Raw genomic sequence first — 14,573 nt, 5'->3', positions numbered from 1 at the left:
CTGCGGGGCGGGTTCCGGAGCTCCGCCCCGCGCGCCGGCCGCCGGCCTCGTGGGCCGCCCCCATCGCGCCAGGCCCCCGAGCTCGCGTCTAAGCCCCCGAGCCCCACCCCCGCCGCCGGCGCGCTCTTCTCCCGGGGGCGTCTGTCCGGCAAGCCGAAGCCCCGCAGGAATCTGCAGAGGCGCCCCAAGGTGGCCACTGGCCCCAGGGCGCCCTGAAGGGACGCTGGGGGCGGGAGTGCCCCCCCTCCGCGCGGAGGTGCTGGGGCAGGAATGTCGCCTGGACGTCCGAGCCAGGTCCCGGTGCCCGGGTCACCGCCAGGCTGGAAGGCGGTAGCCGCCCCGCGGGGGGAGGGGACAGCTCGGCGCCGGCGGGAGATCCCACCTGTGCGCGCCGGCCAGTGTCTGCCGTCCAGCCTTCAAGCAGCAGCGCTCCGGCCCCGCCAGCGGCCTCCTGACCCAGGCCGCTTGAGGCAGGGGTGGGCGCTTGTGAGGGGGTGCAGGGGGCTGTCCCGCCGCTGCGGGAATCCCCGGGTCCCTTGGGAATGAACCCCTCGGCGAGCAAGTGGCGGGATGGGCCTGGCCGGACTCTGGCCCGGGGACCGTTTCCTTGCAGACGGGGCGCCCAGGATGCTTGAGGAGACTGAGGCCGCGCCCTCGGCGAGGGGCTCCTCTCTCGGCCAAACCCGAGAGCCAGCCCGGCGGCGGCAGGTGGCACTGAGTGGAGCGGACGGCGCAGGGGCTGCAGCGGCCCAGGTGGCCAGCAGAGGGCAGCAGAGGGCAGGGAACCCAGCCCGAGCCCTGCCGCCTCCTCCTTCCCAATCTCAGTTTCCCCACTTGCCAACGGGAGGGGCAGACCGCGGGATGCCCAGGGTCTGGGGTGCACATCCGGGATGCACATAGAGGGCTCCCCTAAGCTGATGGCAGGCTTTGGGGGACTACAGCTACATGCCCCTCCCCAGCTCCTTCTTTACAATGGGGCAGGGCAGGGGGCCCCAATCCCCGGTCCTTATCCCTGGTCAGCGTGTGGGGCTAGGCCAGGCCAGGAAGTGACCGGCAGGCCCTTCCCACAAGCCACTGCCAACGGGGAGGGCAGCTTCCTGCCTGCAACTGCCCCCCACCCCCATCTGGGGCAGGGACAAATCCTGACCTCTGCCCCAGGGGAGCAGCCTGTTGGGGCCCCTACCTGCAGTTCCAGCTTCTCTTCCCCGCCCCCACAGGCAGCCTGCCACAGGGGTTCCCCTGGTGCCGCAGCGTACTCAGTACCCCGTGCTGCCCGCGTGTGCTGTCCACCACACTGCCCAGACACCCCTGCAGCCGGAAAATGAAATCCCAGGGCCTTCAGGACCAGGCTCCTTTGACCCCCCGCCCCCGTCCAGGTTTCAGACCTCAGCACCCCCTACTCTCCACCCACCTTGGCCTTTTGGGGGTCAGGGAAAGCTCCCTGGTGCCGTGCCAGTCAGGTAGCAGGGAGAGAAGGAAGCTGGCAGGCACAGGCAGAGTGGTGTGGGGGAGGGACCCTATCAGGACAGGGAGGCCTGTGTGGCGGGGGTGGGGCGGGGTGGGTAAAGCTGCGGGGGAGGGCACACACCACACGATTCAGCACACGCCATTCTTGTCTTCCTTTCTTTACTGATCGCTGACCCTCCCAGAGATGCAGGCTGGCCGGCTTGTCCTGGCGTCCCCGGACCCGGCTCCAGCACAGTGCAGGCTGTGGGTGATGCACCTGCACGGCCCAAGCCAAGGGACCTCGGTGACAGAGGAGGTTTGGGGGCTCAGAGTTTTCCCTCCAGACTGCAGGAGGCCCAACCCCTGGCCTCTCCCAACCGCTGTCTGGGACAGAGGATCCCACGGGGGTTTTGTCGAGGTGGGGAGGGAGGTCCTCAGAGGTCCCTGGGAGCCTGTATCTTAGATCAACTCGCCACATGCACCTCCACTAACTCTCTCCCACTCTCACCTTCACCCCCCCAATGCCTGCTCCAGTGTCCACCAGCCTCCTCCTCCAGGCAGTCTGCCCGGACCAGCCCACTCCCACCTGATCTCTGCTTTCCAGTTTCTAACCCAGCCTCTGCACTATCCTGATGGCGTGTGGGGGCCGGATGCCCAGTGGTTTGATTTCAACACCCAGCCCTTCCACCCCCACCACCGGCGCCCAGCCACCCTCCTCAGCCTCCTCCTCGTCGGGCCAGAGCTCAGGCCTGGAACCAGGCCTTGAGGTCCCAGTACACCTGGCCTCGAGGCAAGTGGGGGTATTGGGTGCAGATGGCGCAGAAGCGCTCGCTCCAGTCCTCAAACAGCCGCACGCGGAGCCGGTCTCGCCAGGCGAGGTAGCGCCGGTAGCTGCTGGCGTTCACGCCAGCCAGGAAGGAGGCCAGCTCCTGGGCCGAGCCGAAGTCGTCCACGTGCACGAAGGCGTCAGCTGGTGCAAAGGCCTCGTAGTTGGCCCTCGGGGGCCCCAGCACCACGGGAACCGTCCCGGCTGCCAGTGCGTTGCGCCAGAACTTCTCGGTGATGTAGTCTCGGTGCTGTGAGTTCTCGAAAGACAGATAGAAGAGGTAGCGGGCCACGGTGGGCAGCAGGCAGCTGGCGCACAGTGGCTTCCCGTTGGCGCGGCCGAACACGTCCACGCGCAGGTGGGGCGCCAGCCGCCGGTACAGCTGCACACGCCGCTGCCGCGCCTGGAAGTTGCTGACCACCCAGGCCGCCACCCCCTTCTTGGCCGGCAGGGGCGGCGCGGGGCCCTCGTGGGGCTCCAGCCGGCCATAGGGCACGAAGATATCAGAGTCTCGCCGGTAGCTTAGCACCCAGTTAAAGATCCCGCCAAGGCGACCGAGGCCGTGGGTGTGGCTGGGCGACTCCATGGAGGCCCACACCCAGGGCTGCCCCCGCGGCCGGCTGGCCAGGGGTAGGTGGGCACGCCGGGTCTGCAGCTCGCGGTGGTGGAAGACCACGGCATCCGCGCTGGCCAGCAGGCTGTGGTTGGTGCTCAGGTGGCAGTGGGCCACGCCGTAGCGGGTGCAGGTGTTGCTGGGCAGCTCGGGGGGCTGGTCGGCGAAGGGCCAGTGCCAGATGAGGACGAGGAGCGTGCGTGGGGGCGCGGGGACCCTCACGGGGGCCGGCCGGAATTGCCACAGGAGCCACAGGGTGAAGAGGAGGGTGGCTCCGGCCAAGGCCCCCAAGGCCCGAAGCCTCGGGGAGGGGCTGCACCCTACACGGGACACAGGAAGAGACACTGTCTTCCCGCGGTCGCCCGTGGGCCCCGTCCCCCCAGCCCACAGCTCCCCGAAGATCAGACACTCACCAGCCGTCCCCATCCGCAGCTCCCAGAGTCAGCCACCCAGGGCACCCAGAGATCTCAAATCACAGCAGCCACTGGGCAGAGACGCCGTCCAATCACAGCCACAGCCCCTGCGCAGCCCTGCTGGAGGGAAGCTCTTTCATCTGCTGGGACAGAGACTGCAGGCTATCTTCCTGCCCCCGCCCCGCCCCTGCCCCCGCCCCGGGGGACCTTGGCATCAACCCCCCTCCTCACCCCCCCTCTCTGATCCTCTCGCTGCTGGGGGGAGGAGGGGCACCCTCAGGGCCCAAGATCAGGCCTCCCACCCCTGCCGGGCTCTGGGAGGCCTGGGGATGACCCGCCGGGCAGGCAAGTTGGGGAGATGCCATCGCAGGTGGAGGCGGCCCCTGATATAAGGACCCCACCAAGCCCGCCACCCCGACCCTCGGCAGCGTGGCACCCCTCCTGTGGTGGCATCACCCACTTCCCGCTCAGCGCCTGCTCATGCTGCTCCCAGACCCTCCGGCTGCAGATGTGCTGTGCTTGGCTCTCTGCCAAGAGGCTGAGGTTTCTGTCCTGGGTTCCAAGGGGGCTACCCCACCCCCACTTACCCCACCTCACCTCCAGGACACCTCATCCTAGAGCCCAGATTCCAGGGGGGCGGGTCTCTGTCCCTGGTCCCGGGAGTGTCAGACCCCATGAGGCCACAGCACAGGCCCACGTGGGGCAGACGCCAGGCTGGGCTTGGCCCCTGGCGGGGGGGCCCTGCAGGACCACTGACCACTGTGCTTTCTTTCCTCACCCAAGGACACGTGTCCACAGAAGTCCCGTGGTCCCGGACACCTGGAATGAGCTGCTGACACCGCCGAGAGGGGATGCAGACAGGGCCTGCCCTCGGGGACTCCAGGCCCTGAAGCCCAGGATGGGGGTGGGGACAGAGAGGGGGCTTTCCAGACTGGAAAGGGAAGGAGTCGTTGTGTCCCTGACGCTGGCAGGTAGGGACTGGCTCCTGGTCCAGGAAAAAGAGGGCAGGAGTCCAGAGGCTTTCCCCTTTCCCCACCCCTACCCTCGGACCAGCCCTGGGGGCCCAGGCCTGGAGGTCAAGTTCCTTCCCCTTCTGCTCCAGTTCCTCTGAGCTGGAGAGAGAGCAAGTCAGCCTGATCCGACTTCCCCTGAGCTCTGACCTGCTCCCCACTCAGCCAAGCTGGTGCCCCACCGGCTTCCTCCCCCCGCTGCTGCTGGACCCCTCTCGGTCCTGGATGTGGCAGGACAAGGACTGGCTCTCGGGTTCTGCATCCGGAGGCCTCAGGCCGCTCACGTTCTTGAGGTCCTTGGGATGGGGGTCATGGAAGGAGGCGTGAACAGGAACCACGGCCTGGGTCAGCTGCCCCTCGCCATCCTGGGGGCTTTCCGCCACCCCGCGGTCCCCCTCCTGCTTCCCTCTTGGGTGCCTGGGGTTGCTGGCCTCCTCCAGCTCCTGCCTGTTGGTGAGGACCAGACTGGTCTCGGGGTGGGGGTGGGGAGCTGGCGTGGCATCCACGGAGGAGATGGGCGAGCGCAGGAGAGGGGGCCGTGGGCATCTCTGAGGCTCCACAGACCCGGCAAAACCTCTGAGCTGCCATGCGGTGGGGCTTTGCGCAATCTCCCGGGAGGGAGGCAGGCGGTAGGATCTGGCGGAAACCGCCTGGTGGCCTGTGGTGCACCGGCAGCTGCCAGGCCTGACTGCCTGGGGTGGGCACCGGCAGCTGCCAGGCCTGACTGCCTGGGGTGGCACCGGGGCTCGAGGAGAGCCGGCAGCTATGGCCGGTCTTGGTGCTTTCAGCCACTCGACGACTAGGGAGATGGCCACAGGGGCCCTGGGCCTTCGGCCGCACCCTGGCCTCTCTGCCCCAGCAGGGGGACCGCAGAGGAGCCACGCCCTGGCTTCCGGCCTTACTCCAGCCCACCTTTCCGTGGGGCGGGCACCCTGCAGTTGGTGAGGTGTGCGAGGAGACGATCCCGCCTCTGGCTGCCGGCGCCCCTGCCCTTCCTGTTTGCACGGCCAGGCTGGCCAGGGCCCCTGCCACAGGCCTCACCCCTACCCACAGACTGCCCCCTTCCTGGGTGGGAAGCCAAGCAAGCCTCCCACTCTGCCCAGCGTCTGCTGCCCCCCGCCCGCCACACCCCTGCCAGCTCGGGTTGGCAACCACGGGGCCCCTGCCGTGGGAACGTGCTGGCTGGGAAATGGGGCCCCGAGATTTGGTCCAGAAACAGGTCAGAGTGAGAGAGCTCTTGAGCAAAGTGACGGAGACCGCACGAGTCAAAGGGAAAGTGGGGGCCTCATCCTCCCGCTCTGTGACTCACTGGGACCCAGGCGGGCACCGCACACCAGCACCACAGCCCGTGAGCTTCTGGGAGTCAGGGGCGCACTGTCCCCCCCGCAGCCCCGGCCCTGGTCCCACCGCAGGGCCAGCCTCCTGGGGGGCACCCGCTGAAGAAAGCACAAACTGGAGGAGGCCAGGCCATTGGCCTGTGACCGCCTCTCCCTTGCAGGCAACAGCACCGAGGGCAATGGGGGGCAGACCTGGCTTTAGCCCCAGCCTGGGGGTGCCCCAGGGAGAGAGCACCCGCCCGCCCCAAGGCTGAGCTTGAGCAAGGCGGAGGCCATCCGCGTGCCCAGACGGCCCCCTGGCGGCCGAGCTCTGCAGTCAAACGCTCTACCCCTGAGCTCCGCCCCCCGCAGCAGAGCTCTAAAGCCATCTGTCCCCCGCGGAGGGAGCGCACACTTGACGGTCGAGGACAAGATGAACCGAGGGTTCAGGGAACACCTTCGGAAGGTGGGTGCACAGAGGGGCTCCCAGGCCAGGGGTGTAGCACGAGGGCTGTGCGGGAGCCAGCTGCAGCGGGCGGTGGGGGAGGCGGCTCTTCTTTGGGGAGCCGCTGGGCGCATGGGTGCCGGCCCCGCACCTCCCTTCCCTTCCTGCCCGGGCCAGGGGCCACATGCCCCTCCTTATGCAGGAGCCGCTGCAGGATCTCTGTGTCCCGAACCCGAGCTTGGCTCAGCTCTTTCTGCACCACACGTGCCCTGGTGGGCGGCGCACCTGGCGTGGGGGTGTTGCAGGGGGCCTGGGAACCAGCCCGGCCAGCTACCCCGGCGGACAGGACAGTGAGGGTGACCTGCAGAAGAAGCGCGTCATGTCCTGGAGTCTCCAGATGGAGAGGTTCCCGCCTCGTAGGGGCATGGCTCAGGGGCCACGGCACCCCACATTCTGTGCCCAATGTGCTCTGACCCTCAGGGTCTTGCAGGTGTGGGGGCATCTCCCAGCAGAGGAGTGTCATCTCAGGGTCTGTGCTGGCTGTGGAAATTTGTCCTCCATGCTCAGACAGGGTGCCAAGCCAGTTAAGTTTGGCCAAGGGGCTGAAGCATGGCGAGCTCTGAGGGCAGAGACTAGATCAGCCTTTCGCACCAAGAAGGTCACTCTTGGTACGGCCTTGCGACGGCTGCAGGAGTGGCAGCAGGGGGCACTGAGGCTACAGGTGGTGTGGAGAAAGGTAACAGACCCCTTGCCCAGGATTGGGGTCTCCAGAGTCCCTGTGGAGATAGGGCTTTCCTGGACCCTAGGCCCCACCTCAGGACAGCCCACTGCTCTCTGGGGCCTATGGGAGAAAGTGTGGTTGTGGGAGTTTAGACAAAAGCAGAGCCTGGCTCTGTCTGGGCTAGCCTGAGGTCGACGGAAGCCAGAGGAAGCATGGGGGTGGGGGCAGTGGGCTGCTGAGCAGCGAAGCACCCTGTGCCAGGTAAGCTGGCTGAGGGAGACCCCACGGCCTGGAGGGGACCAGCCCCGGCCCTCCCTTCCTGGGCCCAAACATTCCTGTCCTGTCTCGCTGCAGTTGCTCCAAAAGGGGGGCCCTCCTGCCTGGGGCCCTGGGACAGGTTGGGAACCTCTGAGAAGCTAGAGAAGGCGGGGTGCCCGCTCTCTACCCAGGTCAGGCCCACGGGAAGTGTGAAAGACACCGGGCCCGACCCCAGTATCAAGGGGAATCTCCCGGCCTGGGCATGTGGCCGACAGTTCGCAAGCCGGACGGCCTGGGCCTTCTGGAGTGAAGCTGGGGCTTGCCATGCCCCATCTTCTCTGTGGTCACCTTCCCTAGTGGCACAGATTAAGTGACCGTGGACAGGTGATCCTTGCCCGTCTGTCCTCACCTCACACACTCCTGTCGTCTCCGGCACAAAAGGGAAAGCAGGCTCCCAGCTGAGGGCCAGCCCAAGGCCACAGCCTAGGAGTCGGAGTGGAGGGGAGGGACCTCCAGGGCAGTTTGGACGGGCCCTGGTACTCTCAGGATAAGCCACTGGCTCCAAGCAGGGGCAAACCCATCTCCCCCAGCCCAGCCCACCGTCTCTCCTCAGGGACCATCTGCCCCAAACGGACCTTGTTTTCCCTCTCAGGACGCCTCCCCAAGACACCACCAAGAGCTTCTGCATCCAATCCCCCCCACCCCCAACGGGGGACAGGCAGGCCCCACCCCCGCACTCTCCTGCAGGAGAGCTGGCTGCTCCCTGGGCCCCAGAAACTCCTCTCCCCGCTCAGCCTCTGTACCCCCGGTGGCACAGGGCAGCCCCCACTCTGTAGGTCACTCTGCCCTTCCACAGACCTCCTTGCTCCTGGGTGGGTGGCTGGGGTGGGCCACGACCCCCTCCTGACATTCAGGGTCCCTGCTGCCTCTCTCTCCTGGCCCGGCCCGCCCTGCCCTATCGGCCTGTGAGGAGCCTGTGCCCCTCGGAACCCCCTGCCCCCCGTGGGCTGCAGGGGCCCCAGGGCCTCGTGGCTCCCATCACAAGCCCACGCTCAGGGCTGTGCCATGTTCTGCCCCGCCTTCCGGCCCAGACGGCCAGTCGCAGACACGGAGGTTGGGTGCCCGCCGCCCTCACACCCCTGCTCTTTTTAGCACATGTGGATTGGGACCTTTCAGGGTGTGGTACCAACTCTAGACCAGCCCCCCCCCCCCCCCCCCGCCAGCCCATACCGCGCTCCGCCCCTACTTGAGGCAGAAGTTTCGGTAGGGGTGAGGCCTACAGGAGAAAGAGAGCAGGAGGAATCTTGTGTTGGTAGAAAAACAAAGCCGCTCTTCCCCAGCAGGCGGTGAGTCCCCCTCTGCAAGCAGAAGCAGGAGTGCGGAGATGCCCCCGCCATCTCTGGGAGGGCCGGAGGAAGCCCCAGGCCTCCTCTCCAGCGTCCGTCCACCGTGGCCCTGAACGGTGGGATGGAGGTCAGTCTCCAGCACACCAAGATGACAGGTTTGAAATGTATTTTAATCGTTGTCAGGATTCCTCACGGTTCTCCCTGTCCCCTCATTTGGGGGTAAGGACTCAACAGGACAGGTGCAAGAAAAGAAGGTCCCGGCAGAAGGGTGCTAAGTCTCCTCCGTAAGGGGTTCCCGCCCCCACCCCTCTGGTGCCCTGGCCCAGCCACAAGCACACCCACTGCGAGAACAAGGTCTCTTTAACGGGAACCGGTGTGCCCTGCCCCTCCCCACCCCAGGGCCGTGCAGTCCTGGAGAAGGGAGAGGCAGCCTTCAGGTCACTGTGGCAGGGGCGCGGACAGCGAGGAGTGGTCGAACAGCGGATTCCGGACCTCCATCTCTCCGGTCTGTGGAGGCCGAGGTAAGGCAGGCGGGGCATGGGGCGCACGGGGCAGCCCCCACCCCGCGGGTCCCCACCGCCGCCCCCGCCGCCGCCCCCGCCGCCCCGCCCCGAGGGCTCCTGCCGCGGGGACTCACCGGGGCCAGGCCCGGGCACTCGTAAACCGTGAAGTCACCGTCTTCGTTCTCCTCGTCTGAGGACAAGGACTCCAGCTCCTGGGGCGGCTCTTTATGCCTGGGTAGGGGGCGAGATCGCTAGGGCCTCCCACACCCTCCGGGCGCCAGGGGCTCAGACCTCCCAGGGGGCTCGGCGCCCCTCGGCCGGAGCCGGGGCGGCGCAGGTGGGGGCCCGGGTGCTGGGGTGCCGGGGTGGGGGCCTCTCACCGCTCCAGGCACCGCATCTGCTGCCTCTGGTGCTGGTAGTGGTACATCTCGGCGCTCTGCGCGAGCCTCTGGTCACCGGGCTGCGCGGGGAGAGGGCGGCGGGGGTCAGGCCGCGGAGGCGGGGGCCGGAGGGGCGGGGCCGGGGCGGGGCCACGCACCGAGATCCCGGGCGCTGCGGGGGAGCCGGGCGCCTGCGGGACCGCGTAGTCGGCCTTCTGGGTCAGGCGGACGTCTCGCTGCAGCCTGCGGGGAGCGGAGCCTGAGACCCGCGGAGCGGCCGCCCGCGGCCACCCGCTGCCGCCCACGGCCGGGCGCGCCCCGCGCTCACCTGCACCAGCACAGGGCGGCCAGGGCCAGGGCGGCCGCGCCGGCTACCGAGCACGCCACGACGAGCACTGTGGGGAGGGGGCGCGGTGAGGGCGGCCTTCTGGGCGGGGCCCTGCCTCCTGCCCACCCAGAGACCTACGGACCCTCCAGACCTACCGAGGGCGAGTCCGTCACCGCGCCCGCCCCGGGGCTCCAAGGGGGCCACGTGCACGGGCACAGAGGACACAGGGGAGCCCAAGGAGGTGTGGGACGTGGGTGCGGGGGCTCCTCGAGTGGAGGGGGGGCCCAGGTCGGGGCCCTGGCGGCGCTCTGAGAGCCCCAGGGTGGCCGCTGCAGAGAGAAGGCAGGTTAGAACACTAGGACCGGCCAGGGGTCAGGCCCCCGCCGGGTGTTGGGGGGGAGGGGTGGGAATGGGCTGGGTCTCACCCGGCTCCAGCGGCCGCTGTCCAGCTTCAGGCTGGGGCTGAGCCGTGAGCATGGAGTGCCGTGGCTCCTGCCGGGCCAGCTCGTGGGCCAGGAAGTCAATCTCATCTTCCAGTCTGGGCCTGGGCAGGCTCTCCCCTGGAGACGGTGAGGGCCCATCAGGCAGGTGGAGAGGCCCCCAACCCCAACCCAGCCACCCCAGCTGTGGGCAGCCCTCCAGAGGAGCTGGGGTCCATCCAGGCGCCAGACACCTTGCCCAGACCTCCTCCTCCCCCCAGCTTCCTCCCAGGCACGGGTGGTGGCCAGAGGACTAGGTACCAGCCTGCAATCCTGGCCATCCCGAGTTGCCTTGATGACCGCTGAAGGCAGCCCATGTGCGCAGCAGCTTTCCCAGGCAAGTGGGAGCCGGGGCAAGGGAGCGGAGGTGTCAGGGGAATGCACCGAGGCCAGAGGGCTGCCCTCACCCTGCTTGTTACCCACGCATCACCCCACCCCTTCTCTGCCAAGACAGGCAGCGAGTCTTTAAGAAGAGGGAAGAAGCCCCATTCTGTCCCTGTCCCCACCAGTTAATGGTAGGAACTGAGGGCAGATATCGGGATGGGGCTGGTGGCTGGGCCCCCCGCTCCCCGGTCCCAGCCACAGCCCCACAATCCAGACAGCAGCTCCAAGGACACACTCTACACAGCAGGGAAAGAGCAGAGCGCCTGCCGCCTTCTGAAGCAGGCCCGCGGGGTCTCCTTCCCCAGCCCGCCTCCTGCCAGGAACGCATTCCTCCTCTGGGAAGGTCCTCCTGCCCCAGCCGACTTCTCTCTGTAATGCTCCATCCCACCTGAACTCACTGAGGAGCTGGCCGTGCAGACCTTCTGGGCTCAGGCTGGCAGGGAAGGCCCATGGATTGCACAGTGTGAGGAAGCCGTGGAGAAGTACACATGGGGCAGGGAGCCAGGGTAGCCCGGGGCCGGGGGGATGGGGGACTCTGATTCTCCCTCTCCTGCGATCACCCCAGCATCTCACGCCAAACACCCCTTGCCCTGATAGGGGCTAACTGCCCCACGCCTCAGCCAGCTGCCAGGCTCTGGGCTTGTGCTATCTGGAAAGATCCCTGGGCCCCTCGGAGACATAAAGGGCTCCACACACCAACAATACTCGGGGTCTGAGGCTGAGTGACAACCGAATCAGGGCAGGGGAGGGGGAAGCACATCTTTCTCTCCCATACCCACAAGCCGGCGTGTCCTGGGCACACAGTGTCCCTGCGGGTCTTCCTGGAAGGGCTGAAGGCAGGGCCCACAGACATGCGCGCCGGGGGGGCACCGCGCCCGCCTCTTCAGGGCGCAGTCCAGGCTCCCAGGACAGGCAGCTGCATCTAGAAAGGAAGCAAGAGGCAGAGCCAGATCACGGCCCTGCTTGGCCCAGCCCTGGCAGAGGCTGTCCTGCCTGGCAGCCCCTCCCCCCAGAGCTGACCCAGTCTGGCCCGGCTCCGGCCATTGTTCTGGGCAGGCCATTCCTCCCGACAGCCAGAGACCAGGACCAGGAAGACAAGCAGTCCCCACACTTATCGGAACTCCCCTGCCCCACCCACTCCCGAGAGTCCACTCTCCAGGCCTGAGCCAGCCCCGTGCGGAAGCGGTCCTGTCCAGGGCCAGGCAGCCCGGGAGGTCCTGCCTCCTGTCTCAACGTGCCCTCCATCCAGGCTGGGAGCCCTAGAAGGCGAGGCCCGGGTCTCTTTCTGCCTCCGGGGGAGCCGCACACGCTGTCCACCCAGCTTTCCCACCACCTCGGGGCCGCCCTGCAAGTCCCATCCTGTCTCCCCATTCCCTACAGCAGAGCTGGAAGGTGGCCCGGAACAAGGGAAGACAGGCCCTCCTTCCTGTGTCTGGTCTCCAGAGCACGGAGAAGCTGCTGGTTTGGGGAGACCAAGGATGGGGTCGGCACATCTCACCTGGTTGAGTTACAAAAACCAGGCCAGGGTCACTCCCGCAGTCATGCTGCCGGGGACTGGGGGGTCCCTGGGGCTTTGGCCCTGGCCAGGTCCCTGACTTTGGGCCCAAACTGTGGTGTCCTGTATAGATGGCCAATGGTTCTCATCCCAATGCTGGGGGATGGAAAACAGTAGCCCTCTATGCCTCAGTTTCCCTTCTGGGATACAGAAGGTGAGCTGCCTCCAAGCTAGGGAATGCCCTGAGGCTGGAACACTGGTCCCAGTTACAGGGCAGCAGAGTCAGAGAATCTAGGAAGACACCAAGCAGGACTGTCAGTCCTGGTTGAGGAGGCTGGGCTGGTGTGTCTCTGAAGGCCCAGGACTATTCCTCTCAGCATAGCTTCAGCCCGCCCTGCAGGAGGGCCACTGGGCCCAAGGTACGTGGGGGATCAGGGAGTGCTGGCTCTGTCCTTCTCCAGACCTTGGCTGGCCTGCCTTGGTTTCCTTGGTAACCTGACACTCCCAGCCTCCTAGCTGTAGGCAGGAAACTCCAGCAGCCCTGGAAGCAGGCAGCAGCTGGCGGACTCCCATCCAGGGGACCCCCACCCTGTACTACCTGGGTCAACAGACAGCAGCATCAGAGAGCGGGGCTAGTGGGCTACTTAGCCGTTCAGCCTAGGCCAGCAGATCAGTCTGGACCCCATCCACGAGCCAGGGTGCTTGGGGAGTCAGGCAGTCCCTGCTCAAGGTGCTGAGAACCCAGAGTGCGCAGGCCAGGGGTTGGTACCTAAAGCACCAAGTTGGTTCCAGGTTCTGGGTTCCAGAGGCCTCCCTACACTCCCCCGCCCCCAGCCTAGAAAGACAGGGGTGCTGCCTGGCTAGTCTGCGGAGAGAGCCACTCCAGCCTCGGGGTGCAGGAAGAGATCCCAGAACAGTGGCAGCCGGAGAGTGGCTGGCACCACACCCCGCATCTGGGAGAGTCTATAATGCTAATGAGCAGCGGGGAGGGCACCTGGGCACCTGGCCACCCCCCACGCTCAGCCCAAGGCTGCTCTGCCTTTCCTCCAGAGGCCCCACCCTGCCTGCCCCGGAGCCAGGTTCTCTGCAGGCAGCCTCCATTTTCCTCGGTCAGCCACACTCCAGTCTCCCGTGCGGGGGTGCTGTGGCCAGGAGGAGACCACACACACAGAACCACAAGCCCAGGCTGGCATCCCACTGCGTCACTTCATGGTACCTGTTTTCTCATCTGTAAAATGGGCTAAGAATAGGCCCTCTCCTATGGCCCTGCCAGAAGTGAATGAGCGGTCTCCCAGTTCAGCCCTGGGGTGGGGGTGCATTTGGGACTCTGGGTTCCTGCAGACCTTCTGGCCTGGAGCCTCAGTGCCCCTCTGGGAAGCAGGGCGGGTCTCCCAGGACCCTGGGCCCCTCAAGGTCTGCCCCCAGTGCAGAAGAGGGACCTGGAGGGCAGCACCTCCTGCCTCCACTGAAGCCCCATCATGCCCCCAGGCCTGGGACAATTCAGACCCTCAGGGCAGCAAAACAAGGTTCGCGCCCAACACCACCTGAGGCATGGGGACAGGCAGCCCAGTGCCGCGACCCCGACCCCAGGGCAGACACCGGCGGCGCGGCCGGCAGGCTCCCAGGGCCGGGCCCGCACCCGCGAAGCCCAAGAAGCGCCCACGCAGAGACGCGCCCAGGACCGACTCCCCGCGGCGACCCCCTCCCCAGACAGACACACAGCGCAAGCCCACCGCCGCAGAGACCAAGACAGGGCGCGCGTGAACTTCGGGGTCGCCGCCGGGAGCCCAGGAGCGGCCCTCGCCGGCGGAGCCCTCCGTGGCCGGCGGAGCCCTCCAGGCCGGGCCTGTTTACCCCATCCCGGGTGAGGCGGGGCCTGCGGCCCGGGCGGCGGCGGGGCGGGCGACGGCGCCGCGCGGCCCGGCGGTCCCGGGCCCCGGGGCGCCCCGGGGCACCCCGCGGCCTGCGCCGGCCGCGCTCGCTCACCCGGGCGGGCGGCCGAGGCTCCGCGCAGGGCCGCGCCGAGGACGAGGCCGGAGAGCAGCAGCCGCAGCAGCCGCAGGTGTCGCGGCGAGGGCGGAGGGACGGGTGTCGCCATCCTTCAGCGCCGCCGCCGGGGCTGCATGGCACCGCGCGGCCCGGGGCTCGGCGCGGGCTGCGGGCGCCGCGTCGGGGAGGCGCGGGCGGCGGCGGCGGACGAGGGGGCGGCGGCGGCGGCGGCGGCGCTGACGCTGCGGCAAAGGATCCGGGACGGAGGCGCGGCGGCGGGCGGCTCGCGGGGACTGCGCCTGCGCGCTCCGTCTGTGGGGGCGGGGCGGCGCCTCCGGGCTGCGCCCCCGCCCCGTTCCTCCGACTCGGATTCCGCCTCCCTCCAGCCCTCGGGGCGCCTGGGCTTCGGCGGCCTCCGCGGCCGGGGGTCTTCTCTGTCCTCTGCATACCCGGTGGGCCTGGGGTGGGCTTCCCCAGGATGCATTTCCCGCGGGTCCCCTCTCTGTCGCCGATTCCCACCCAATCCCCAACCTCCACGCGGCTGGAGCACGGGGACCTGCCTGGGGCCTGCAGGCCCGAGCCCCGGGAACAGGGGACGCCAGGCGCCCGCAGATAGAAAGG

At 67.9% G+C, this 14,573-nt stretch overlaps 2 protein-coding genes across 7 annotated transcripts; both read right to left on the bottom strand.

Moving 5' to 3' along the window:
- Positions 1 to 1,609: 1,609 nt before the first annotated feature.
- FUT7 (fucosyltransferase 7) lies at positions 1,610 to 5,268 on the bottom strand. Of its 5 annotated transcripts, none has more exons than XM_059143238.1 (3): positions 4,459 to 5,268; positions 3,299 to 3,438; positions 1,610 to 3,205 (listed from the first exon to the last, which is right to left on the bottom strand). In XM_059143238.1, exons 2-3 carry the CDS (start codon positions 3,309 to 3,311, stop codon positions 2,190 to 2,192), a joined length of 1,029 nt encoding a protein of 342 aa, XP_058999221.1. In that variant the 5' UTR covers positions 3,312 to 3,438; positions 4,459 to 5,268; the 3' UTR covers positions 1,610 to 2,189. The 5 variants fall into 5 exon arrangements, with proteins under 5 accessions (XP_058999221.1, XP_058999219.1, XP_058999218.1 ...); XM_059143236.1 differs by lacking the exon at positions 4,459 to 5,268 and adding an exon at positions 4,077 to 4,407 and having other exon boundaries at positions 3,299 to 3,441; XM_059143235.1 differs by lacking the exon at positions 4,459 to 5,268 and adding an exon at positions 4,077 to 4,407.
- Positions 5,269 to 8,587: 3,319 nt separating this feature from the next.
- NPDC1 (neural proliferation, differentiation and control 1) lies at positions 8,588 to 14,209 on the bottom strand. Of its 2 annotated transcripts, XM_059143234.1 has the most exons (9): positions 13,950 to 14,205; positions 11,244 to 11,390; positions 10,031 to 10,165; positions 9,761 to 9,934; positions 9,606 to 9,672; positions 9,436 to 9,520; positions 9,278 to 9,357; positions 9,032 to 9,128; positions 8,737 to 8,901 (listed from the first exon to the last, which is right to left on the bottom strand). In XM_059143234.1, exons 1-9 carry the CDS (start codon positions 14,059 to 14,061, stop codon positions 8,833 to 8,835), a joined length of 966 nt encoding a protein of 321 aa, XP_058999217.1. In that variant the 5' UTR covers positions 14,062 to 14,205; the 3' UTR covers positions 8,737 to 8,832. The 2 variants fall into 2 exon arrangements, with proteins under 2 accessions (XP_058999216.1, XP_058999217.1); XM_059143233.1 differs by lacking the exon at positions 9,436 to 9,520 and having other exon boundaries at positions 8,588 to 8,901; positions 13,950 to 14,209.
- Positions 14,210 to 14,573: the final 364 nt, after the last annotated feature.

This window comes from Mustela lutreola, chromosome 12 (assembly GCF_030435805.1).
Source record: "Mustela lutreola isolate mMusLut2 chromosome 12, mMusLut2.pri, whole genome shotgun sequence".
Taxonomy (NCBI): domain Eukaryota; kingdom Metazoa; phylum Chordata; class Mammalia; order Carnivora; family Mustelidae; genus Mustela; species Mustela lutreola.
This window is presented reverse-complemented; position numbering and strand designations above follow the sequence as displayed.